Source organism: Gopherus flavomarginatus, chromosome 2 (genome assembly GCF_025201925.1).
Source record: "Gopherus flavomarginatus isolate rGopFla2 chromosome 2, rGopFla2.mat.asm, whole genome shotgun sequence".
NCBI classification, from domain to species: domain Eukaryota; kingdom Metazoa; phylum Chordata; order Testudines; family Testudinidae; genus Gopherus; species Gopherus flavomarginatus.
This window is the reverse complement of record NC_066618.1, coordinates 130327434-130355208: the sequence shown is the minus strand read 5'-3', so window position 1 is coordinate 130355208 and position 27775 is coordinate 130327434. Positions and strand designations below refer to the sequence as shown.

General features: G+C 40.1%; 1 protein-coding gene across 2 annotated transcripts in view; it reads right to left on the bottom strand.

Moving 5' to 3' along the window:
- Positions 1-27775, bottom strand: part of ADCY2 (adenylate cyclase 2) — a 444758-nt gene that overhangs the window by 122361 nt on the left and 294622 nt on the right. For both annotated transcript variants that reach the window (XM_050938140.1, XM_050938141.1), the window contains 5 exons: positions 23370-23518; positions 21811-21922; positions 16354-16481; positions 718-876; positions 206-338 (listed from right to left, as the gene is read on the bottom strand). In XM_050938140.1, the coding sequence (XP_050794097.1) occupies positions 206-338; positions 718-876; positions 16354-16481; positions 21811-21922; positions 23370-23518 (681 nt within the window). The remainder of the gene's footprint in view (positions 1-205; positions 339-717; positions 877-16353; positions 16482-21810; positions 21923-23369; positions 23519-27775) is intronic.

Genomic DNA, 27775 nt, shown 5'->3' with positions numbered 1-27775 from the left:
TTACTGTATATATCAAACAGAAGGTTTCTTTTCCAATCCAGATAATATTTGTATAGTACTTCTTGGCAACAATATCCTTGTTGTCAAAATTGTCAAAATAATTGTTCTCTGAGTAACATTTTGTGTACAAGTGTGTAATAAAAGAGTATAATATTCTTTTTAAAAATAGAACTATGGTTGACAGCATAATGCATGTACTACTAACCTTGGGATTGATTACAAAGTAGGTTTTAACATTATGCTCCTTCAGATATGGGTCCCTTACATCTCCATCCCCTTCTTCCACTTTGTATGCTCCATTCAAATGTGCCAAGGTGACTGAAGTAATGTGAACGCGGCTGAAATTATATTTGTTAAATAAGTTATTATGGAACTTTAGAAATATTAATTTATAGCATTATTTTTAACTGAGCACAACAAACATTTCAACAGTTTTCCTATATAGATTTTTGAAAATGACAGATACAATAATTAAGGGTGCCATTTTCAAAAGTTCTTATTTGCACAAATCAGGTAGAAAGCAACAAATCTGGGGTTTTCCGTATAAAAAGAATCAGCTCGAATCATACCTTCCCTCAGGAAAACAACTAACACATATTATTGATAAGAAGCTCTAAGTCCTGGTTAAGATTTCTTCATAAAGGTCTGCCATCAACTATCTATATATTATTTATTTGATAGGAAAATGTATTAAAGTTCATGTATACAAAGCCTTACCCTGGGACTCCTCCAGCTTCCATGTGGTTTGCCAATGTAACATCATGTGACCATACATCATACTGCCACTTCTGTAGCCCAATAACACCACAAAGGACATTTCCAGAATGCACTCCTACTCGCATATTGATATCAACTCCAGTTGCATCTCTGACCTTCCTACAATTAAGAAGAATATTATGTTAGGATACAACATGGGTCCATAATTTTCAATTTACAAGAAAGCCAAACAACAGTGGTAATGGTACCTTATTTCATTTATCTCTAATACCAGGTTACTCAGATGTTTTCTTTTGCTAAATGGTTACTTTTTATACATTATCACTATTGTCACATTTTTGGAACCATTCGTTCGTAACAAATACTCATTCTAAGTTCAAACTAGAGTTCCCCTTTTTAATACCCATGTTAATTATTTTAGGAATAGTAAACCATACAGAGGAGAAACTTGGCCTTCTGACTAAGCTTGAACTGCAACTCTTTGGAAGATCTTTGTTCTATCCCATCTCAGTTGCCAAGTATGTGTGAAATCTCTGATAAATCATGTAACTTCTCTGTACCTCAGTTAACTTTTAATATTTACCTATCTCAAAAGAAGTGTTATTAATGTTTGTAAATGTTTTAACTCCATGGAATGAAGGCGCGATTCCCGTGTATCAAACTTGGAAGGTACTGAGAATGGGAAATCTTTTTGGTGAGGTTCAGCGTGGCAGTATGAAATACTGCTACAAAGAGATCCATATACAGTAGTTATTGTAGGGTTTGGTACATGATATTGGTAACATAATCAGTCTAAGGGAAAGAATGGTACCACATTACTTGCCTGTTGAATTATGGAACAAATATGGCACAGTCATTTCTCTTTCTTCCGAAGCAAGAATTGGCTTGGGCAGAAAAGGGGCACTAGACCTAATGGATGACTGATTTAATCTGATATGGCAAATCCTATCTTCCTGTAACATTTCTGAAATGGTTTTTGGCCCAGAAGGTGAAAATTGGTGGAGTTTTATTTGACTGGCAATGTACAGTTAAATCTTGCTTCAAAATTATTTTTATGAAAGATGGGGTTGGAGTTCTCAGATATTCTAGGCCCCATTCACTTGATAATGCATTTTTCCTTTCCACTACTGCTCTTTTACACTGTTTTTCAGTAGCTGACATACTGTTTGTAAGTGATCTCTGTAAGCAGTCAGCATAAGATAAATGCAGCTTTGTTCTGCAGGACTGTAGTACAATATATCTTTTTAACAGACTACTACAGAAAATCAACATCTTTGGGAGTTCTTCTGTGCTTCAGTAGAAAACAGGAGAGGACAAAGGTCTCCCAGCTTTATTTATTTATTTTCTCCCCTACCTTGCACCTATCAGAACATTATACTGAGATTATTCAGTTTTAATCTGTTATTACAGTGATGCAAAAAACAAACAAAAACACAACCCAGAAAAGCTTAAAAGAAATCAATTATGTTGTTCCTTGGATCATGAAACAGACTACAGAATATTGTAAAGAAAATAAACCAAACATTAATAAATATTAAGTATTACAAAAATACACAGGTTAGTAAATGAAATCATTATGACCTGTTATTGCAGTTTTACCCAGGACAGTAAGACTGGGAGAATAAAATGTAGTTGAAGAAAAGGCACTTTAAAGACACATTAGAAACATTTTCATGTAAGGAAGAACAATGTTTGGAGTGGCATGGAATGGGAAGTCCATTAATGCAAAAGGTTGGGTTCATTCAGGAAGAAATTACCGTATATCCTGCGTAAGAAGAGCTATATTAAAAGGGTTGAATCATAAAAAAAAATCAGTTAAAATGCTTTTTCTTAATATTTGTTATGTAAGATAAATTGCTGTTCTGGCTAACTAGCAGGCTTTTTCAGAGGAAACCAAAGCAAGTTCTTGGTTACTTTTGGATTTCCTTGAGGAGGGATGTATTAACAAAAGAAGAATTAGAAAGACTATTGTAAATTAGAGTTATGGATGCAAAATGTCTAAGGCTATGGAACTACTCACATTTTTTAAATTAGGCATATGCTTAAGTGCCTTGCTGAGCATTCTGACTTGAATAAATATGCATACAGACAACGAGATACAGAAATGAAGAATATATACACACTCCGATTCAGCAGAGCACTTAGGCTAGGATTTTTCAAAGGAGCCTAAAGGGAGTTCAAGTGCCCAAATCCCATTTAATTTGATTTCATTTGGGAAGTGAGCACTTTGGGTCCCATGAAAATCCCAGTATTAAGCACACGCTTAAGTGTTTTGCTGAATCAGGACTACAGAAACTGAACGTTCACCCTATTTAAAGGGTTTTTGTTGTTCCAACAATTACTTTCAGGTTAATGAAAATGTTCTCTGAACATGAAAGAATTTCATGAGATTAAATCAAAGACAGCTGTTGAGAACCTCTAGTTGAGTAATATTTAATTGAGAAAGCTACCAGATGGTTGTGTGGGAGACAGGTGAAGGAAAAACAACAACAGAATTTAAAATGAAATGTAGAATATTTCTTTGATTAGAATCATAGCATTGTATGATTCTGAAGGGACCTCAAGAGCCATCTAGTCCAGTCCTCTGCATGCATGGAAGAACTGATTATTCTCTAGACCATCCCTGACAAGTGTTTGTCTAATCTGCTCTTAAAAAACTCCAATGATGGGGATTCCACAACCTCCCTACGCAATTTATTCCAGTGCTTAACTACTCTGACAATCAGGAAGTTTTTCCTATTGATCAACCTAAATTCCCTTCCTGCAATTTAAGCCCATTGCTTCTTGTTCTATCCTCAGAGGTTAAGGAGAACAATTGGTCTCCCTACTTTTTTATAACAACCTTTTATGTACTTGAAAAGGATTAGCATGTCCCCTTTCAGTCTTCTCTTTTTTAGACTAAACAAACACATTTTTTTTCAATATTCCCTCACAGAACATCTTAGCTTTACGCTTAAGCCATCCAACTGAGGTACAATTGCTGTTAGTACAACAGGAAGCATACGTGCATATGGCTTGATGAGAGTTGTGGGTACTGAGCTCCTTTATAAGTAAGGCAATAACTGTAAGACATATTGACTCCATATTGTGTAACATAGACCACAGAAGTAAAGCATTCTGAAATAAAGATGATCAATAGGACTATTCACATATTTACATGGGAGTAATCACAACTTTTTACTTCAGTTGGAATAGTCGTGTTTAAGAACCAGGCTGAGTAAGGGACTAAGACCACAGATGACTAACTAGGCTTTCTAATTTTTCCTATTGCCTACCAATTTGGTCTAATTCAGGGGTCTCAAACTCAAATGACCATGAGGGCTACATGAGGATTAGTGCATTGAACCGAGGGCCGCACCACTGACACCTTCCTTCGCTGCCTCTTGTCCCACCCCCACTCCACCCCTTCCATTAGGCCTCGCCCCTGCCCCAACTCTTTCTACCTCTTCCCTACCCCAATCCAACTCCTTCCCCGAAGTCCCCCAGGGGGTGCAGGTGGTGTGCAGGGTGCGGCAGGGGTCTCAGGGCAGGGCATTGGTGGGTCAGGTGCAAGAGGGTGAGGAGTGCAGCAGGTGGCACAGGACAGGGAGTGCAGAAGAGATGCAAGATGCGGCAGGGGGCTCAGGGCAGGGAGTTGAGGCGCAGGAGGGATGTGTGATGTGGCAGGGGGCTCAGGGCAGAGAGATGGGGTGCAGGGTGCGAGCTCCAGCACAGCGCCACTTACCTAGAGTGGTTCCAGGGTGGCAGCGGCGCGCACCGGGGCCAGGGCAGGCTCCGTGCCTGCCTGCCCTGGCCCCCGGCCCCGCGCCGCTCCGTTCCAGGAAGCAGTTGGAACCGTGTCCCTGCAGCCCCTGGGGGAGAGGGAGGGGCTCAGGGTTCTGTGCGTGTGCTGCTCTTGCCGCTCCTCCAGGTACCTCCCACGAAGCTCCCATTGGCTGTGGTTCCCTGTTCCCAGCCAATGGGAGTTGTGCGGGGCGGTACCTGGAAGGAGGCAATGAAGGAGCCCTCTGCCTCTTCCCCCTTCCCCCCACGGCCTCTTTTACTTTAGGGGCCACTGGAGCTGAAATTATCCTCATATGTACAGTAAAATCTATGCACAACTGCTAGTTTTAGTAGCAAAGTGCTTCACTTTTGTCGTTCAGGGCCTCAGTGTCCACACATGTATTGACCTGAAACAACTACAAAAAATATTTCAGAGAGAGAAAAATAAATCCCATGCATATTAGATGACTTCCTCTCACAAGCATTATTTTTCCTTCTAGGTTTTGCAGTGGCAGTTTTAGAGTTAGTGGGGCCCTATGCGCTCTGGGAGGAAGTTTGGGTGTGGGATGTGGGCTCTGAGCTGGGTCAGGGAGTTGGGTTGCAGAAGTGGGTAAGGACTGCGGGTTCTGGGAGGAAGTTTGGGTGTGGGGTACAGGCTCTGGGCTGGGTCAGGGAGTTGGGTTGCAGAAGGGGGTGAGGGGTGTGGGCTCTGGGAGGAAGTTTTGGTGCGGGGTGCAGGCTCTGGGATGGGGAAGGGGGTTGCGGTGTGGCAAGGAGTAGGGGGGCTGCGCTTATCTTGGGAAGTGCGGCTCCCAAAGCGACTGGCACATCCCTCTGGCAGAGGTTCCTAGGCACGGGAGACAGAGAGTTTCTGTGTGCCGCTGCCCTCACAGCTCCCATTGGCCACAGTTCCCGGCCAATGAGAGCTGCAGAGTTGGTGCTTGGGGCAGGGGTAACATGCAGAGACACCCCCCTAAGGGACGCAGGGACATGCCAGCAGCCAGGCGCTTCTAGGAGCAGCGTGCGGCCACCAGCCATGGAATGTAGGCAGCTTTTCTGCCTGAGCCCTGCTGCACCACCGGCCGGGACACGGGTCAGGTTGTCAGATGAGATTTGTCCTGCATTTTGGGGGCCCTCCTGTCATTGGGGGCCCATTGCCACCGCATTGTTTGTTTCATGGTAAATACGCCTCTGAGATTTTGCAAGTAGTTTTTAGCAAGTTGGTCATCACACAGATGTAGTGACAATGAAGGAAATATGGAGTTATTAATAACAATACAGACATGCATTAAAAGTCCAAAATCTTGGCTTAGTTTAGGCCTAAGCCTTTAAAATATGTCAAACAGCAGATCCTGCTTCTGTATTTCAAAAAGAGGAGATGTAGGTTGAGTAACTCCTAACCACAGACTCTTGCTAAGCTGTGAAGCAATTTCTCTTTTACCTTCTATGCTTTAGGCCTATACATTTGCAATAGAGATATAATAGATCAAGCTATAATCTTTGTTACAATATTGTAACAAATCAAGTTATTACCTAGATAAAATAATACAGCTGTCAAAATAAATAAAAGACGTCAATTAATATTTTAAAAATGTTACCAGAAAATTAAAGCTGTCAAAAGCATTCTGTAACGGACCTCTTTGCTGCAGCCCCAAACTCCTTCCTCATACTTTCTCATTCCTCCACTCCCTAGTATACCTCCTTTCCCATGTCTAATTCCACCCCTCCCCCGCCTACTTTAATTACATTCCCTGCAGACTAAAATTGCTACCCACAATTCACAATTTGTTGCAACCTCCGGACACTCAGTCAAAACTCCTTTTGTCTTAGGTAGAGGCTTGTGATTAAATTGCCCTTAGTTATGTTACTTAAGAGTGAGTTCACAGCCATCAAGAGGTCTGTGATTCATTCACTCATCAGTATCCCTCATTTTAACAGTGCAAAGCAGGAGAAGGAAACAGGCTTTTGGAGGCTGGTGAGTCTAACTTGGGAACTCCTTAGCCAAATGACCCCAAATCTTGGTCAAATGCTAAGTTCCCTCTAAGCTGCGCGGCCAAGCCTATCAAAGATTGTGCAGGCTCTCAGGGCTGCGGTGGGGAGAGATGGGGAGAGATGCTCTCTCACAGCCCTGGAGCTGCTGTGGCCAGAGAGAGGCACCTCTTCTCCACAGCCCAGGAGCTGCTGCGGTGCGAGAGGGCTGGGGGGAGTCCTCTCTGCCCATCATGGCCCTGGGACAGCCTGCATCCCAAACCCCTCATCCCTGGCCCTACCCTCAAGCCCGTATCCCCAGCTGGAGCCCTCTGCACCCAAACCCTCTGCTCCAGCCCTGAGTCCTCTCCCACACACCGAATCCCTCAGTCCCACCCCCGCCACACATCACCTCCCAATTGGTACACATAAAGAAATTCATTCCGCACATGCATGGGAAAAATTAGAGGGAACCAAAATTGGTCAAATAACACGATGCCCCCATGAAGTACACCAAATTTCAAAGCAGTTCAATTAACTGTTCAAATTTTAGAGCACTTACAAACATTAAAGCATATGAAATGGTGGGAATGGAAACACCTCTAGTCATTTTGCTGTTTTGGTGCATGCACAGTGTAAAAAACCCATGCATTTTCTTAAATACTTTTCTCAGTTTGGGACACCCAAAGATTTAGTGGGTGCCATGCACTACGTTGGGTAAAACTCGACAGATTGAGACCATTTTACCTGCATCACATCAACAGTTTGATCTATAGCTCTGTCGGAAACCCACCCTCACCCTAGAATTTTTTTTTAATCGCTGTATTTTGGGGGGCTGATCTCTCTGGAATCCTGTGCTCAAATGACTCAAAATGTGGGCTACTAACCCACTGCTGGACCCTCCTGAGGCATACCAAGTTTTAAAGGAATCCGACAAAGCACATAGATTTTAAAGGACTTAAAAAGGTTGAGCATTAAACAGATGTTGTGGTGCAATCTTAACTGTAGCAGTGCTGCCATGCCATTATAATAAAATGTCCTATTTTGTTCCCAGAAGCCAAAACAGCTGGGAGAGAGAGAGGAAACTGTCATTGCCTGTAAAGCAAGGGTGCCCTTTGCTTGGTAAAATGACTGCACTGCACCTTAAGTGGGGGAGAGGGACGAACATTGTCTGGCTCTCTGAGGGAAGAAGTATAGTGCTTTATGGGTGGGAGGTGAATGAGAGGCTCAGGAGCTGCTGCAAAGTAGAGTGTCTCAGTGTGGTGACACTGACTCATCCCCTGGTGACTGGCAGGGCTGGGGAGTTGATAAAGGGCAAACCTGGCGGGAGAAGTCCCTTTTCCACAGATCAGGTGGAGCAACATCCATGCTCCCTCCCCTTGGAGGTATCAAAATACCAGGTTTGGTCAGGATCTGCTGAGGGCATTTTGCTAGTTGCTGCTTTCTAGATGGGCTGGGAAGGAATTTTTCCCTTACCACAGACTGGCCAAGGTGGACTGGATTTTTTTTTTGCCTTCCCTACAGCAGGTTCAGGGTGTGGGGGGGCTTTGTTATGGTGAGTAAGGAAGGGAATTAGGCTCTGATGTCCAGGGCCGGCGCTTCCATTTAGGCGACCTAGGCGGTCACCTAGGGTGCCAGGATTTGGGGGGAGGAGGGTTTGCCGCCCTAGGTGGCAATTCGGCGGCGGGGGTCCTTCCGCGTTCCGGGTCTTCAGTGGCAATTCTGTGGCGGGTCCTTCACTCGCTCCGGGATCCGCCGCTGAAGTGCCCTGAAAACCAGGAGTGCGGAAGGACCCCCCTGCCGCAGAATTGCCACCAATGACCAGGAGCGCGGAAGGACCCCCGCCTAGGGCGTCAAAAACCCTGGCGCCGCTTCTGCTGATGTAACAACTTGTTATGTAAGTGTGGGGTGGATGTCCAGTGCACATACGCCATAGGGAAGGGATACAGTGACCTAAAAAGCAGATGTTTGTTAAAAGACTGTAATGGGGGAGGGTAATTCAGGGCTCCTATTACTGGCACGACATGGATCCAACCCCCCTTCCTTATAGCCCAACTTAACCCTCATTTGGGGACGGGGGGAGCAGAGGGGTTGTACGGTCCCAGCAATGGGTTGGCTGGGGCACCTGGATGGAAAAAGCGGGGGGTGGGTGGGGTGAGCTGGCGAAACTGAAAAGATCATGAAGTTACCTGTACTGTACACTTTATCTGCTGGGTAAAGTTCTGGCCTGATTAAAACCATATCAAGTGTCTCCTGTCCTTCTTTTGGTATAACTGGACAATATAAAATCTTATCACTGAAAAGAACTCTATTAACTGTCTTTTAAGTCTCATCTAGGGAGATTGCTTAAAATCCAGAAAGTATAAGAATACAGCTATCATAACACCTGGATGAACTCTCTTATCTGCCTCAAGAAACCAGTCATTGCAACTGATAAATAGAATAAATACTTTTATAAATATACTGTTTTCCTAAATTGCACCCTGTTCCCAGTAAGCTAAATACTTCTCAAAAGTATATACGTGAGTTAAAACCTTATTAACACATTAAATGTATGTTGTGTACTTGTATTTAGCTAACAAGATTAGTCTTAGTTGTCTAGAAGTTTCTCCAAATCAAAAAGGAGTTGAGAGCATTGAGGAACTCATCATAACTAAGCCTAGTACTATTTGTAATGGGAAACTGGGCTTCTCTACAGCAAAAATTATTGTGAGAAACCAAAAGTGTTTCAAAGATTTAGCCTAAAAATCATACAGCTTTTGTGATCAAGAGAACTGAATATTATGTTTTGGGCTTAATGTGCGATATCCTTGTAAGAGGCAATGGCTGGCTATAAGTATCTCTTGGTCAACATAATTTTGAACTGAATTGACATTCTTTGATAATTGAGTTATTTGTCTAAATTTCTAAATTCTGCTGTAGAATTGTTTGGTTGAACTGATGTGAACAGTCCTATAATTCCAGTGGCATATAAACTTGGTTGGAAGTAAATAAGGATCCATACTTAACAATCCACAATTCCATGCTGATACTAAAATCACCTGCCCACAGTAGTATAGAAGTTTCCCACTGTAATAAGATCTTGAATTAGTGAACTGATTCATTATCTCTTGAAAGTTGTAACTTCCTATTTTGAGTTTATTTTTTAATATTGTGAACTCTATCACCTAACCATCTTTATTTTGCTTTCTGTAATTTCTTAACAGCTTTAAAAGCTCGTTAATTAAACTATTTAATCAATGTGTAGTTTATAATTTATTTTTCTCATACAGACAGCTGTTTGAAGTGTTGTAGCTCTGTTGCTCCCAGGACATTAGAAAGAAATGATGAGCGGACTTCTGTTGGTGAAGAAGACTCTCTCACTAACAGAAGTTGGTTCAATAAAAGACATTACCACACCCTGCTTGTCTCTCTCATACAGATAACAATTGTACCTCAACATTTGGACAGTATTATTACCAAAAACATTTGTATGGAATCATCAGTGCACTTAAGATCTTCCAAAAGAAAATACTGGAGTTCCTGTTGCACCTAGAAGTGGTAGTTGCTAATATTGGATGGTATTCTTGCATATGACAAAAGATCAACATGATACTAAAATGTTCAATGAAAAAAATATTTCATTGGAAACAATGAAATCCATAAGTTTCAAGTTCAATAAATACTTGATGTACCATAAAAAACTGAAAGTGATGTAAAGGGGGAAGACACACTTTTATATTTGGATTTAAAAAAAAACATTAAGGAAATGCACCCTCTTGATTCCATTCCAGTACTGAAAATAATATTATATATGATTCACCAAGTAGGAAGATATGAATCCAGCCTTTCAGAAAGGCTACATCCCTTCAATGAATGTCTGATATGCAAGAGCACTTCCTATTCTATCCATCTACCTATCCACTCAGGTACCTCTACTGGAGCATACCACAAGAACAGGTATCCAATAGATCGAAAGAATTACTGTCTCAAGAATCAATACCTAAGTAACTTAAGTTACATCTGTGATGCCACTAAGCATGGATGACTGGATGCCTGTAACTATGAATTAGGGGGAGTATTATTGAAAGGTCTTGAAGGTTAGCTAAGACCAGGTATGCACAATCTTTAGAAACAGTATTATGTATGACAGGTGCAATCCATAGACACAGTGTACCTAGTAAGTTCCAGGTAGTGGTTAATACCATGTATAGATACTCTTTGAATGCAAGGGATGCAGAAACATTGAAACTAGAAATTGAAGCTTACAAAAAAGCTGTGTAATCTTTAAAACCAAAGTCCAGTTCACTGTTACAACAAATCACACAGACCACTACAAAAAATCTGGACATCCAGATGGTGTAATATTTTATGACACATTGGAAGCTTGCCAAACAGTATTTGGACTTTATTACTAGTGGTGAGTTATTGAACCTAATTAGTATAAGAACATATTAATAGTTGTTTAAGTGCCCAAAACATCCTAGAAAGAGACTAACATGAACTGAAGTATTTGCAGGACTCACTCTAAGCACTAGCATTCCAAGCATGTGCTTGGGGCGGCCCTTTTCAAGGGGCAGTGCTCTGGCCTTTTTTTTTTTTGCTGCATATTTGGTTGTAATAGTAGAGCACTTCCACAAATATTTAAATTTGTACATTTGTGATGTTTCTACCTTGAAACAGTGCAATTAGATCTCTGCTTAACGGATGGGCTGCCACATTCTGCACCAGCTTCAGTTTCTGAATGAACAGGTTTAAGATAAGACTCTCAGTTGTAACTCAGATGTGCTCAGTGAAGCTAAGGAAAGATGGGGGATAGGACAAAGGTGACTCCATGACATCTTTGCATTTCCCCCATTCTCTAAATTGTCTGTCCCAAGAGTTATTTTGGAAGCCAGAGATAAGAACACCCCAATCATACCCCATACTCCCTCAGGAATGCACCAGGAGAATCCTCAGATGCTGGCTAAACCATCTTCCTGACTGTTTTCCATTGCTACAGCTTCAAAAATAATCCTTACCTGGATCGATAAAAATCAATATTTTTAATTGATTTTGAAAAATTTAAAGTAAATATAATTCAATTTGAAATTGATAACCTATGTTAAGGCCTAAATATATTATAATCTCTTAAAATCATTTACATTACATACAAAATACAAAAACAAACAAAAACAAAAACAAAAAACTACCCCAGAGATTAAGCAGTACATGTCTGCTGACAAGTTTTTAAAGAAACTCAAACCACAGAACTGGTGAAGTCACTAGCTTAGTATCTGGAACCAGAGTTTGTTGAACTGCTAAACCAGCTTTTGATAATAGTCTTTTCTGCAGATGGAAAGAAAATATTTTCTTCATTTCAGTTTATTCAGCTAGTTCAGTTCATAGATTAGTTCATTCAAAGTTAAAGAAACCAATTGGGAGTTGAAAAAGCAGGAAAGCTTGTTTTCTTCTTCTTCCAATCTATGAATAAAAACTAGGTCTAAGAAGATAAGAGCTATTATCTGTAAAATCCTGAAGGACATGGTGAGCAGAAACAATTAGTTCAGTTCATTAACTACATATAATACATCCTTTGATTAATAAATCAGATAGTTTTTAAATGCAAAACATAAAAAACCTATAAAAACTAAGAATCTGAATAAAAGTAAGTATAGTTACATATTGTATCCTCCTGGTTGGGGATGGGGGGGTGAAAGAAAAGAAAAGGATGTACCAAATTTAATGTAAAGGTTATATTTTAAGGCTGTCGATTAATCGCAGTCAACTCATGCGATTAACTCAAAAAATTAATCGTGATTCATCACAGTTTTAATCACACTGTTAAACAAGAGAATATCAATTGAAATGTATTAAATATGTTTGGATGTTTTTCTACATTTTCAAATATATTGATTTCAATCACAACACAGAATACAAAGTGTACATGGGTCACTTTATTATTTTTTTATTACAAATATTTGCACTGTAAAATCATAAAAGAAATAGTATTTTTCGGTTCACCTCATACAAGTACGGTAGTGAAATCTCTTTATCATGAAAATGCAACTTAAAAATGTACATTTTTGTTACATAACTGCACTCAAAAACAAAACAATGCAAAACTTTAGAGTCCACAAGTCCACTCAGTCCTACTTCTTCTTCAGCCAATCACTAAGAGAAACAAGTTTGTTTACATTTACAGGAGATAATGCTGCCCATTTCTTATTTACAATGTCACCAGAAAGTGAGAACAGGTGTTTGCATGGGACTTCTGTGGCCAGCACTGCAGGGTATTTATGTGCAAGATATGCTAAACATTCATATGCCCATCCATGCTTTGGCCACCATTCCAGAGGACATGCTTCCGTGCTGATGATGCTCATTAAAAAAATAATGTGTTAATTAAATTTGTGACTGAACCACTTGGGGGAGAATTGTATATCTCCAGCTCTGTTTTACCCCCATTCTCCCATATATTTCATGTTATAGTAGTCTTGGATGATGACTCAGCAAATATTGTCCATTTTAAGAACACTTTCGCTGCAAATCTGACAAAATTCAAAGAAGGTACTAATATGAGATTTCTAAAGATAGCTACAGCACTTGACCCAAAGTTTAAAAATCTGAAGTGCCTTCCAAAATCTGAGAGGGATAAGGTGTAGAGCATGCTTTCAGAGGTCTTAAAAGAACAACACTTTGATGCAGAAAAAACAGAACCCGAACCACCAGAAAAGAAAATCAACCTTTGGCTGGTGGCATATGACTCAGATTATGAAAATGAACATGCATCAATCTGCACTGCTTTGAATTGTTATTGAGCAGGACCTGTCATCAGCATGGATGCATGTCTTCTGGAATGGTGGATGAAGCATGAAGGGACATAGGAATCTTTAGCACATCTGGCATGTAAATATCTTGTGATGCTGACTGCAACAGTGCCATGTGAACGCCTGTACTCACTTTCACGTAACACTGTGAGGAAGAAGCAGGCAGCATTATCTCCTGCAAATGTAAACAAACTTGTCTGTCTGAGCAATTGGCTGAACAAGAAATAGGACTGATTGGACTTGTAGGGTCTAAGGTTTTACATTGTTTTAATTTTGAATGCAGTTATTTTTGTACATAATTCTAAATTTGTAAGTTTAACTTTTATGATAAAGAGATTACACTACAGTACTTGTATTAGATGAATTGAAAAATACTTCTTTTGTTTTTACAACATAAAGTGAGCACTGTACAGTTGGTATTCTGTGTTGTAATTGAAATCAATTTTTTGAAAATGTGGAAACATCCAAAAATATTTAAATAAATGGTATTCTATAATTTTTAACAGTGTGATTAATCATGCAATTAATCACAATTAATCTTTTAATAGCATGATTAATCAAAATTAATTTTTAATTAATTGACAGCCCTATTATATTTAGTTGCAAATAGAATGTTTTCCTGGTTACTAGCTAACGAGACTCAACCTTTCTTTAGGAAAATAACTAAAAAGTACAAACGCAAAACACAATTAAAACTGGTTATTTAAATCAAGGTTTCCTGCTTGCTGATATAAATCACTTTAATTTATATCACTCCTCCCTGATCCTTATTTTTCTTGTATAAAATTCTCAGGTCTAAATGTAATCTCTCTGAGATTTCAATCACTTTACATTTAGATTCCCCTATTCCCAGTTCTAATTATTCTTTCAGAGAATAAACGGTGCAACCACGTATTAAAAGAAGAAAGAAAGATATTATTCAGGGTATCTACAAGTCTAAGGCTCGATTTTTCAATGGATCCTACAGGAATTAGGTGCACAAGACTCTTTTGAAAATCCTAGCCTAAATACTTACAGAGTAAATAATAATAATAAAAAGAGTAAAAATGAACCAGATTTTTTACAAAACCTCACCATACCTACCAAATAACTACATCTAAGAAAACTAAAGCAACAATCATATAAACAGCTAGCACTTATTTTCCTAAGTGAATTGTATTAAAAGAGATTTTCTTAACACAGTCTCTTTCGTGCGTAACATACATTCAACTAAAGGAGTGGTCTGTTAAAGACACACAGATTTCATTTCTCATCTATCCATTACAGGAGAAGTAGCCTTTTCCAAACTCAATTCTGGCTACTGAGACTTTAACCTATGAGCCGGTAGACCCATCTCCTCATTAGATGCTGCCATAACCCCAGACTCTCCAAGCCAGGAAAGTCATTTCCATCCAAGACAGAATAGCTCAACCAGTTCAGAATAAAAAAACAAAAGCTGTGGTACTAGTCCAAAGAAAGGCTTTGGAATTCAGTTACAGAATTTAAGGCCAGAAGGGACTACTAGATCATCTAGTCACAGACAACCAACACCATGCAGCCACCCTCACACCAACCCAACAACCAGAATTAAACTACTTCCCTATTTCTCTTGGAAATACCTTGCCTATTACATTCTAGGATCACATTTGCATTTTTCACATTAGCAATCACACTAGTGGGTCATCGTCTATCTGTTATCTACCAACACACCTAGGCCTCTCCCCTTGTCTGTTACTTTCCAATGATGAACCCACTGCTTACGCAAGAAATTCTTATTGGTCCCTAAGTGCATGACTTTGCACTTTTTACTATTACATTTTATCCCATTTCTATTACTCCTTTCCTCAAGATCATCTAATTCTTCCTGCATAATATTCTGATCTCCCACTGCCCTGATGCCTTTCAACTTTGTGTCATCATCAGATTTCATTAGCATACTTCTATTTTTTGTGCCAAGGTCATTAATAAAAATGTTAATGAAGGTTTGTCCCAAGAGCAATCCTTGAGGAACTTCACTAGTAACCTCTCTCCAGCCCGTGACAATTCTCCTTTTCACACAACTTCGTGTCATCTCCCTTTTAGCTGCTTCCTTAGCAACCTTATAATTCTTGCACTAATCTCCATCTTCTCTAATTTAACTATCAATATTAAATGTATTACTGTTGCCCAAATATATTAGATCCACTACCCTTCCCTTATGTAAAAAATCAGATATTTTCTCAAAGAAAAAAATATTAGGTTAGTCTGGTATGACCTACTTGTGGTAAATCCATGTTGTGATACATACCCATTAATTTAACTATTAGTTTCTTCAGAATGTGTGTTAAAGCTTTTTCCTCTTTCTTACATATAGGTATGATTTACCTATTCTCCAGTCATACATAAACTGACAGATTTACTAAAAAATCCTTGCTACTGGACTGGCAATCTCATGGAGACCAGATTCACCAATACCAGCTGAGCATTCTGTTTAAGTAAAGCTGACATAAACCTAGTATAACTGACAGTTTGGGTGTTTTTACAGCTGTTTTGAATTGCTGGAGCAGTGCAGAAGCCGTTGGAGTGCATCTGTGAATCTGGCCCTTAGTTTAAAACTCTAACCATGGGAATCCTTTGTTTTAACCAGCCCTGAAAAGCTTCATTGTGAATAACTAATAACAGAAATTTTTAACAGAAATTGCTGATAACAGGACTTTAATTATTATCAGTAATAATAATTTTAAAAGCCTGCCTACCATGAAGCTGGACTAAAAGAACCTTGTGTATTGTCCCACTGGATTTGTCATAGTCCATCTGTCCTCATTTGTAATCCCCTTCATTCTCATCACCATCTTTGTTGTTGGCCAAATAACTAAATCATTCCTCCAAAAAGGTGACCCAAACAAGACATTGTATCCAAATGTGGTCTAACTCATACTTTATACAATAATGGGACCATATCCTTAGCTTGACACAACTTATTTCAATAACCTTCGACTGCTGCAGACAGAGTCAAGATTGCCATTTTAGATCTGCACTTGAAACATGAACACAGAGCTACTGAAATATATAAACCAAAAGTAGAACTGCAGATGGAAACGAATGACATTTTTACTGTTGACAGGAAGATACTGTCCAGTTACAAAATCACTGCACTTACTTTATGGCTTCACACATGTCCAATCCCATTTTCACACAGTTCTTGGCATGATTTTGAAGAGATATAGGTAGTCCAGACACACAGTAGTAGCAGTCACCTAAGATTTTAATTCTCATACATTCATTTTCCTGAAGGAAAAAGCAAAATCAATGAGAAGATAGTCACATGACAAATTACATAAACAAAATGACTAGTGCCTGGATTTATGTTATATCATGCTATATGTTACATCTCATGATATACCAGTAACTATAATAGAAAAATCTTGTTAAGGAAGAACAGGATCTCACTGAGTAGGTTAAAAAGGCTGTTAGAGAACAATGTGCAACTTAGTCTCTCTCACCCACTTTCCTTCGCATGTGAAACCAGAAAAGGGCATAGCCTATAGCATGTGTATATAGTATTACTTGGCTACTGAGATTTATAAATTTAAATTAAAAAAATAAATGTCCACAAAATCAAATTAGAGCAACCTTTCCGGGACATGTCTGTAATTAGAAACCCAAGAAATATGGTCTTCTATACTTGAGACCCTGTGGAAATGTTTCTAAATGCCTCCTTGGTTTAACAATCAAAATTATATATTATAACCTCTGAACTCCTTTAAGGCAATATAAAGAGTCTATCAATACTTGACAGCATTAAGATTCATCCAGTCAGAAGATAGTCTGCCATATTAGTAAGGTACTTTTACATACTTCACGAGAGTCCAGTCAGGGCTGAACATCTATAAAAGTAAAATAAAATAAATAATATGAATAAAATGAGAGGAAAATCCTCTTCATTCCCATTCAATTTTTTTTTAGCAGAAATCATGATAATATGGTAACTCAATGATACTTTGACTGAATGACTCATTTTTGCTCTTTTATCATCAAGTCTCTCAAATAATTTGTTGAAAGAGCTGAAGCTACTATTGATAAAATGTCAGGCCATAGACCAAGACAGGAGAAACCCTTAAAAGGATATATGTGAATAAGAGAAAAATTATTTACTTGTTCCCATAATATAAGAACTAGGGATCACCAAATGAACTTAATGGGCAGCAGGTTTAAAACAAATAAAAGGAAGTTCTTCTTCACACAGTGCACAGTAAACTTGTGGAACTCCTTGCCTGAGGCGGTTGTGAAGGCTAGGACTATAACAGCATTTAAAAGAGAACTGGATAAATTCATGGTGGTTAAGTCCATAAATGGCTATTAGCCAGGATGGGTAAGGACTGGTGTCCCTAGCCTCTGTTTGTCAGAGGGTGGAGATGGATGGCAGGAGAGAGATTACTTGATCATTGCCCGTTAGGTTCACTCCCTCTGGGGCACGTGGCATTGGCCACTGTCAGCAGACAGGATGCTGGGCTGGATGGACCCTTGGTCTGACCCAGTATGGCCGTTCTTATGTCCTTATGATTTTGCTCTTTTTGGAAGCTTCTGAATTCCTTCCCCTAGCAAAGAGGATGGAAACAGTAAGCAGATCTGTGAAACCTCATGACACAATTTAGCATCTCATTCTTATATAGGAGGTACATTAGATCCTGATAGCTCTTCACTTCATATTATTGCTGATTGTGCACCCTCTTCCCGATCACTGGAACCTCTCACTCACAGCTCCAGGCCCTCCCATCTACAAGCTGACCTAAAATGGAGGTTTCTGTAACTAAGTGTTTGGTATCTGAGTTAGGACATGTGTATGTGTATTGCCGTAGTGTCTAGTGGCCAAAGCATGGCTTCGGGCCCTGCTATGCTAGGTGCTGTGCAAACACACAAAAGAATGATCCTCTACTCTACACCACTGGAAGCTAATCTTTGTGTAAGGGGGATTCATTCAGTGTGGGTATTTGGAAGTAAGATGGGCTTGCAGTGTTTTGTACTACTAGTTAATTTACAATAGTTATTTGATCATATTTTTCAGTTTTCTACTTTCAGTTTTTTATTCCTTGTTAATTTAAATAAAGCTGTTCTGGGAGGACTGTCAACATTCTGTTTTTATTGTCCTTTTGTGTGTGCTTTAACCCAAGTCTTTTAAAATATGTTTTCACTATGAGTACTGCACTTCAAGTTGCACATGTGCTCCATAAGCTGAACACCAGCTAATTTTTCTTTAGCAGCAGCTATGCAGTCTGTGTAAGTGCCCTCCTCTCTCCTCATGCTTTGCACCACGGGAATAAAGAGGACTTCCAGACTTTCACCATCTTATTTCCTTCTCTAACACTAGCTCCCAGTATGGCTGACAAACCAAACACTCTTGCCCTGCTCCCTGTCTCACCTCTTCCCCAAGGCCTGACCTCTTCTTTGAGGCTCTGTCCCCACTCACTCCACCCCCTCCCTCTGTCGCTCACTCTCCCCCACCATCACTCACTCACTCATTTTCATCGGGCTGGGACAGGGGGTTGGAGTGTGGTAGGGAGTGATGGCTCTGACTGGGGATTTGGGCTCTGGGATGGGGCCAGAAATGAGAGGTACAGGGTGCAGGAGGGGGCTCAGGGCTGGGGCAGGGGACTGTGGTACAGGGTGCAGGCTCCAGGAGGGAGTTTTGGTGCAGGAGGGGGTTCAGGGATGGGACAGGGGTTGGGGAGGTTGGAAGAGGTTTGGAATGCGGGCTCCGGGTGGCGCTTACCTCAGGTGGCTCCCTGGGAGTGGCAACATGTCCATGATATGTATTTTCACGTTCATGACATATATTTATATTTGACATTACAATACATGTCACTGTTTCATTAAATGAAAATCGATGGGGATACAGTGTACTATGCAGGATCGAAGACAGTGAGAGAAAACAGGGTTTCATTTATATTACCCAAAGAGACATCAAAATGTATGCTTGGATATAATTCAATCAGATACAGAATCATTAAAATTTGCTTTCAAACAAAGTGAGTTAATGTGCTGACTGTACAAGTTTAGCCCCAATGATAATCTGCTGATTTGATCAATGACTTCTCAATGAATGAAGTGACACTCATTAAAATACCGAGTAAAAACATCGCCTTCTTAACTGGAGATCTGAACAGAAAAGTCAGAGTGGAAAGCTCTCATAAAGAAGTAATGGGAAACCGTGGTCCTAGTTTATAAAATGGGAGAAAAAGGTATTTACTTGAATTTTGCTGCTCTTATCATCTGGTCATTACAAACACCATCTTCACCCAAAATTCTACATGTTTCTATACCTGGAGGTCACCCAATGGCATGACAAAGAACCAAATAACAATACATTAAATGATATAATAAAAAATAATGATAAAGGGATGCTGGGGATTGAGCAGCCAATGGACAAATACTTTCCCAACTGCAGACCATCAAACATTAGCTTCAAAAATAAAGTTAAAACTTAAAAAGGTAAGAAGATGTTCAGCAGGACCACTGCATCTGAACTTGTCCAGAATTAACAAAAATTACATGACTTCTGCCGAGAATGGTTTTGAGGAATCAAGGTGAAAGAAGAGAAAAATCCAAATGAATTTTGGTATAAAATGAAAACTATCATGCTCAAAGCTGCCAAAGTAGATTAATTTAATTATCTGGGATCACTCATATCCAACCAACGAGGCTGCTCCAAGGAAGTCTGAAAAAAAACTAGGGATGGCTTGCTCAGCCATAGACTCTTTTGAAATGGTGGAAAACCTGTGGCATCTTGAAATGTATGAAGGTTTGACTGGTAGAAAGCTTCATTTTTTCCACAGCAACATACATATGTAAAATACTGGGAAACTAATGTTGCTGACAAGAGGAAAATTTAAGTCTTTAAAATGTGGTGCTGTCAAAGACTCCTGTATTATCTCCTAGATGGAAAAGATGAATGCTGAAGTTAGAAATATTATTGGAGAGAAGCGGACTTACTCTTGGAAATCTACAGGTGCAAACTTATGTAGTTTGGGCACATCAGGCCCGGGTAGAGATGGAAATAATCTCAAGAAAGTTATCATGGAAGGAATAGTAGCAGGTCATCATAGTAGGAGATGACCAACAAGGAGATGGATAAATGGAGTATGGCAGACCACTGGAAGGTCAGCTGCTGAGTGTGTGATGTTAGCAATGAATCAAGAATGCTTCAAAAAATTCTGTTATGTCTCTAGTATTCAGACATGAATAAATGGACTTTACATTATATTTACAGCAACAGGATAATGGAGAACAGGGTCACCATTATGAACTTTAGGCAGTAGATGCGCTTGTTCAGTTCTCTCAGGTCCAGAGTTGGTCTTTATCTCCATGTCTTCACATGGATGAGAAATTACCTCAAATAGAACTCCTTTCTGTAGCAGATACTAGTTCTATTGCCCTCCGCTCAAGGATCAAGTCTGCCTCCAGCAGAAGAATGCTGTCATGAAAGGGGTTCCCAAAAGAGAAGGGACAAGGAGGTGGGGGCTGTAGAGAGAAGAGAACTGGATGGTGTACCTGAGAAGATGACCTCTTGTACCCATCTGTTGGGCATGATTTCTGTCTAGGCAGATAGATAGTTGGAAAGTAAGCCTTTAAAGGGAGGAGAAAAAACAGAGGATTTGTGCAGCTTCAGAGGGACAGTTGGTGTGCAGCTCTCAAAGTTCCAATTAAAACAACTTCTGCCTCTTTTCAGAGGGCTTGGATGGGGAACCTTCCCTCTTGTCCTTATGGGATCATTCATATCTCCCTTATCCATTTCTGCCCTATCTTTGCTCTCCAATCTCTCATAGTCAGAGATGGGAGTGGAGAGCACAGAGATCTTAGAGCAGCACAGAACAGTAGAAACATTCCTACCTTCTTCAGGCTGACTTAGAGATGGGTCAGTCATAGGTTACCCCCACCTTCATGCCCTACTCCCTAGGCAGCTTAGTTTTATTGGGAACAACCTGCAGATACTACAGTGGAAAGGAACCAGACCTCTGTTAAGCTAATTCCTAACTAACTATATTAAACTCTAAATAAGAAACTATAAACACTATAAATATTTATAAACTCTTTAGGAAGTAGAAGTCAGCACATAGACTGAAGCTGCATTCTAGTCCATGAGGGCTAATGAGGAACTAAAATGGCGATGATCCAGCAGCCTCATTTATTCCCTCATTACAAGCATAAGGAAAGTGGGGACGCATGTGCAAACCACACAGAGACTGCTAAAGAAAAACTGTCCAGTGCATGGAGCACGTGCACAAACTGATGTGCACTACACAATCACTCAAAGAAGAAACATTGTTCTCATTAGTGCAAGAGGGTTACACTGAATTTCTCTGTAACGTTTCAGAGGTCACTAGTCTCTGAACTCCGCAAGTTGAAGCACTGAACAGTCTCCATATTGGAACAAGATTCATCCTCCTGGAGAATCTCCACATGGTTTCAGTACACTCTCCTGCTTAAAGCCTGAGCATTGCTGCCCAGAAGACTGTGCCCTTGCTAAGAGGAAAGAGTGTAGAGTTCCCATGAGGAAAGCATTGCACAGTAATAATAAACAGCTGTAGCATAAATGAGAAAAGCCCTAGCAGATAATTACCTTTGCAATTTGATCAAACTTGCCAAAGAGCTCGTTAAGCATGTGCACCAGTTCTCCAGGTGAGCAGTCACTAGCCAGTCGAGTGAATCCTACAATATCAGCATACAAAATACTACAAAGGAAAGGAAAACACACTTGCTTATCAGTTTCCCTACCTTTAGAATAAAGACGTATTTACCCCTAAACAAAATCCAAAAATAAGTGCTCAGCACATTGCAGAATCAGGCCCATATGCATAAATCAAGGTGCTGCTCACAGCTATTTATTCACAGCTCCTTAAAAATCTTTTTTCAACTTTGTGTGACAAGGCAATGACATGCCATTGCACTGAGACATAATCGCACATGCTTCACAGAATTATTTCTTAGTTCATACTATGCTCCTTTCATGGGCACACTTTGTTGCGCCTAATTAGAGGATCCAGATCTTTCCAGTAGCAGGTTTGGAAATAATCATTAAAACTTTAATTTCAAATATATTTCAGGTTTCTCATTATATAATCTCTAAAACTACTATAATGAACAAAAAGGGTCATTTTCTCTGAAGTTAGCTGGGTAGATTTATATTAACTCAAGAGATTTGAATTCTGACAAGGTAAACTCAGCCCTTCCTCCTTTTGAGTCATGACTTTTGTATTAGCTCTTAAAAACTGAAGACCTATAGGATGGTTAAAGAGAAAGGATATTTTAGAGTAATTTCAATAGAAACCTATTACTTCATATAAATCTAATTTATTTCATGCTTGTTGAATGCTATAGGTTTTAGATATGTATCAAGTGTTTATTACTTATTTCTTATAAGCAATCCAGGATAAAAAAAACCAGACATTATCTTACCCTTTCAGCAAATTGCTAAGAAGATGAGAATATCATATAAATTAACATTTTCACAAATAGAAGTCTAAAGTCAGGCTTCAAAATTCATATTCAGGTATCTAAATAAGTGACCTGATTTCTTTTATTCACCCAGTTCTTTGTGTTATTGTTTTTTATCTCCAGAAATGGGAGTAATAGTACAATCCCTTTAATCTGACACAAGAGTTATGAGACAACTTCCCCCCTCTCCAAATTCTAGAAATGCTGAGTTTGATAAATCATCAGATTTTGCAGCAGAATCTGTAAATATGTCCTCAAGCACCCAGTCTATGTTAAAGCCATTTCTATTTATGCTCCGCTAAAAGTCTTAATTGAATTCTGTTCTAACTGACATAACTGAAAATTCAGAGTAACTTCACACAGAATTTGGCCCTTCAACTTGAAAGACAACAGATTAGGAAACTTTACAAAGACATCAGGATCAATGAGGAAAGCCCATTCTAATGTAAATCAGAGGATAATTTCTACAAAGTTCTCTGAGTTGATTCCAAAAATAGCTATGCTTGGCTGCAACAAGGAATCTGTTAAAAGTTTGATCAAATTTGATCAAATACAATATTTTTGTACCAGAACTTAAGTGGTTAAAAAGCATGGTAAAACCACCTTCCATTCACACTCCCCCCCTCTCCCCCCACCCCCAATGCTTTGCTGACCTGGTTTATAGATGATAGTAAAATACAATACCTCACATTGGTGTGCCTCTTGACATATAAATTGTGAAAGTTGTTCGTATTTTCCAGCTGGCCTGCTCTGGGGCCTTGTAACCTCTGAATAATCTCAGCTTTCATTTCCATAGCAATGTGAGCAGGCAGTAAAGAAAGTAGAAGACGTTCCTGGAGTTAAAAAAAAAAATGTTTTTAAAAGGTCCAGTATTTTTATATACAAAACTGGAACAGTGTGAAAAGCAAAACTCTGTTACACGTCCACTACTGCGAATAAGCTTTGAATAACTATGTGAAGTGTGTGTGCTTGTTTAGGATGGGCTACAAAGGTTATCAGCCACTTGAAATACATGATGGAGGAACACACATATATACAAATAATATCAAAATTATTGAAGATTTAGGGTTAATCAGAACAATTATTAACCAAATGTGAGGAGCATTACACTTCCAGTGATTTATTTAATATCTAGATGGATTACAGGATATCCAGACACAAAGGTCATAGGATATATAGACCGAAAAAAGAAAAGAAAAAGGAAATAGCTTTGGAATGACAATTTAGCAAAGAGGGCTTTAGTCAAATGCAATGCTGTTGCTGAACACTTCCCATTATAAGACCTTGTTTTCAATTGCTTATAATTTTGCCAAAAATTTAACCATTTGGGCTGAAATTTTGCATGACAGTTGTCCGCCTTAGGTTGATTTTTTGTTGGGGGGGGGGGTAGGGAGGGTTAGGGAGAAGTGATTTCAGCCAAAATGGTTTGGCTGTTTTGAAGAACAAGTTTTTAGAAAAATACATTGTTTTGTCCCTGTTAAAAAAAAATGTTGTGACCTCTATATTTTGGAGCAGGGACATGAAATTTGGCAAGTACAGTAACTCCTCATTTAACGTTGTACCTAAGTTCCTGAAAAATGCGACTTTAAGCAAAACAATGTTAAGTGAATCCAATTTCCCCATAAGAATTAATGTAAATGAGGGAGTTAGGTTCTAGGGAAATTTTTTTTCATCAGACAAAAGATTAATATGTATAGTAATAATATATACACACACACACACACAGAGTATAAGTTTTAAACAAACAATTTAATACTGGTACACAGTGATGATGATTGTGAAGCTTGGTTGAGGTGGAGGAGTCAGAGGGTGGTATATTTCCAGGGAATGCCTTACTGCTAAATGATGAACTAGCAATTGGCTGAGCCCTCAAGGATTAATTCTCACATTCTACTGTACAAGGCAGCAGGAAAGGAGGGAGGGAAGACAGAGAGAGAGACACACACACCCTGTGTGTGTGTGTGAGAGAGAGAGGGATGCACATTTCCCCTTTAAGTATGAAGAGTGGGGTCAGAAGTACACTGCCTTGTTCATTAGATCAGCAAGCTGAGACCAGACCACAGATGCAGCTGCTGCCGCCTGGAAGCTCCCTCTGTTGTGTGTCCCCCCTGCTCTATGGAAGATGGGGTAAGCAGGGTGCAGGAGCGGGGGGAGGGGGACACCCTCACATTAACCCCCTTCTTCCTCCCACCACCCCCCACAGCAAGCAGGAGTCTCAGGGAGCAGCTCCAAGGCAGAGGGCAGGAGCAGCACATGGCAGTGGGGAGAGGAACAGCTGCTGCACAGGGAACTTAGGGGAATGGGGAGCTGACAGGGGGGCTGTCAGTCCACCCTGGTTCCAACCCCCCTCCAGCTAGCTCCACCGGGCTGCTCTTCCTGCAAGCAGTGGACAAAGCAGGCAGCTGCTAAATGATGTTAGAAGGGAGCATTGCACAGCTTTAAATGAGCATGTTCCCTAACTGATCAGCAAGGTAACAATGAAACAACGTTAACCAGGATGACTTTAAGTGAGGAGTTAGTGTAGATGGCCTACATTATCAGAGATGTGACTTTTGTTGTCCTCATGAAAATCCACCTCAAATTAGGCCAAATTATAAGCCTTTGAAAAATTGCAATTCATACATACTCAGTAGAGATCAGCTAGGACTTTGCAGCTAAATTTTCTGAATATTCCCTCCAAACTGAGCATGCTGGAGCCTGGGACTGAGCAGGATTTTCAATGCAATTTACTCTTGAGGGAATTCTGTGCAAAAACTTAAAAAAAAATTCTGCAACAAAAAATTAAAAATTCTGCGCAAAATATTTTCAAATTTTGCATATTTTATTTGTCAAAATAACACAATATAATCACAGCAGTTTTAATTATTTTTGGTTGTTTATTCAAAATACGTGTCAGCAAGTATGTCTGTAACAATACAGAAAACAAAAAAAGATTCAGGAAATGTTTTTTATAAATAGATTCCTTACCTAGGCATATTAATACAGAACTCTGAGTAATAATTCCTTTAAATTACAATACAGAATTGTATTTCCCACACCCCTCAGAAGCAGTGCAAAGGCTTAGGGGGAATTAGGGGTAATGAAGGAGCTGAGGGAGAGGGAAGTAATTGCTGGGAAGGAGCCTTGGTGTGAACTTGGTGGGTTGTTAGATATGTTTGGGAAAATTATAGAACAGTGTTTGTTTTTTTGCGGGGGGGGGTGTCAAGGAAGGGATTGTTAGGAAGCTTCACACATGCAGACCCTGGATGACCCCTAGCCTCTCTCATCCACTAAGGCACATCTTCCCCTTTCCCTATGTGTCCCTGCACTCCCTGTCCACAGGTGTCCTTCCACCCCACTCAGAAACTGACTCCCACATCCCCATGTGTCCTTGCACCCCTCTGTCCCCATGTGTCTCTGTGGCCCCCTCAGTCACCTCCTGTCCCAATGGTCCTGCACCTCTTTCCCCTCTGTGGCTCTGTGCCTCCACTCCCATTCAGCCCCTGCCCCAGTCTGTCCTCCTCCATTAGCCCTTATGAGCCCCTGTATGACCCCCCACTGTCTTTCTCCCCATAGCCCGTGTCTCCAGACCTAGCCCGACAGGTGCTGTGAAGAAAGCAGGCTCTTTCTTTTCCCTAGCTGGCTGGGAGCTGCTGCTGTGTTCTACCACCACATCGCCTTCAGTGGGCAAAAGGGAGAACTGCAACAACTTTCCAACAGAAGCTTTTTTCTGAGCAAAAAAATTAAAAATATGCACATCTTATTAATTATGCATGCACACAGTAGCACAGAATTCCCTCAGGAGTAGGAACTGCAGTGCTGGGCTCCTGCAGGCTAGGGCAGGTCCAGGTCTGGGCATTGGAACTGAAAATCTCTCCTGTGCTCTTAATGCTCCCCCTCACAGTATTCTGGCATTGTAGAGGAGACAAACTGGTATGAGGAGTTGTTGTGGGGGATGCTGGGACTGGCTGGGCAAGGAGTCTTGGACTGGGAGCAAGGGAGGAAAATGGGGGAAAACCGAGATCAAATGAAGAATTGGGGTGGAGGGTAGACTGTTGCCCAGGGACTGGCTGGGCAAGAGGTGGGGTAGAAGGTGGGGGCGGGGGGGGAGACTGCCCTGACCAGGATTCAGGGTGCTAAATATCAACACCAGGAAATATGGATACCTCCAGCACATCTGCAACTCTTTACTTCAATCATGATTTCTTCTTTAGAAATGTACTTCTCTGTGATCATCTTTGTGTGACAACATAATGGTTCACAGTAGCAGACATGCATTGATGAAACAGAAAAACCTTCACGTAGTTTGCTTTTCTACTCAGAGTAGACAACTGTGAAGGGAAGTGCTCATGAAATTGAATCACCATGGGACTAATCCTGCACCTACTGACGTCAACAGAAAACTCCCACTGATTTCAATGGGTGCAGACTCAGGTTCTATATTAATTTGCACCAAAACTGATCACTTTGGTTTTGGCATAAATCAGTTTTCCTTTTGAGGTATGTAATTTTTATCATATTATTTTGTTGCTGTTAGTTTTGATGTACATACTGCTACATATCAGATGCATAGCAGGCAGCGTCATGAGGAAAATGTCATAAGCAAAGGTATATCTGTCGCTTATTTTACTTAATACCTGAATGTTTTATTCAGAGATATGCTTATCCCTGTAGGCCCCAAGTTTGACACTTTTTAATAAGCAGGTGGTCTAGAACAGGGGTTGGCAACCTTTCAGAAGTGGTGTGTGGAGTCTTCATTTATTCATTCGAATTTAAGGTTCCAATAATACATTTTAACGTTTTTAGAAGGTCTCTTTCTATAAGTCTGTATTATATAACTAAATTATTGTTGTATGTAAAGTGAATAAGGTTTTTAAAATGTTTAAGAAGCTTCATTTAAAATTAAATTAAAATGCAGAGTCCCTCGGACCGGTGGCCAGGACCCAGGCAGTGTGAGTGCCACTGAAAATCAGCCTGTGTGCCACCTTCAGCACACGTGTCATAGGTTGCCTACCCCTGGTCTAGAACATGCAGTGAGAATATAAATGTAAAAGGTTTTCAATAAAATGTGAAAGCGGTTGTATTTCTCTGGATGAAAGATAAAGTGGTGT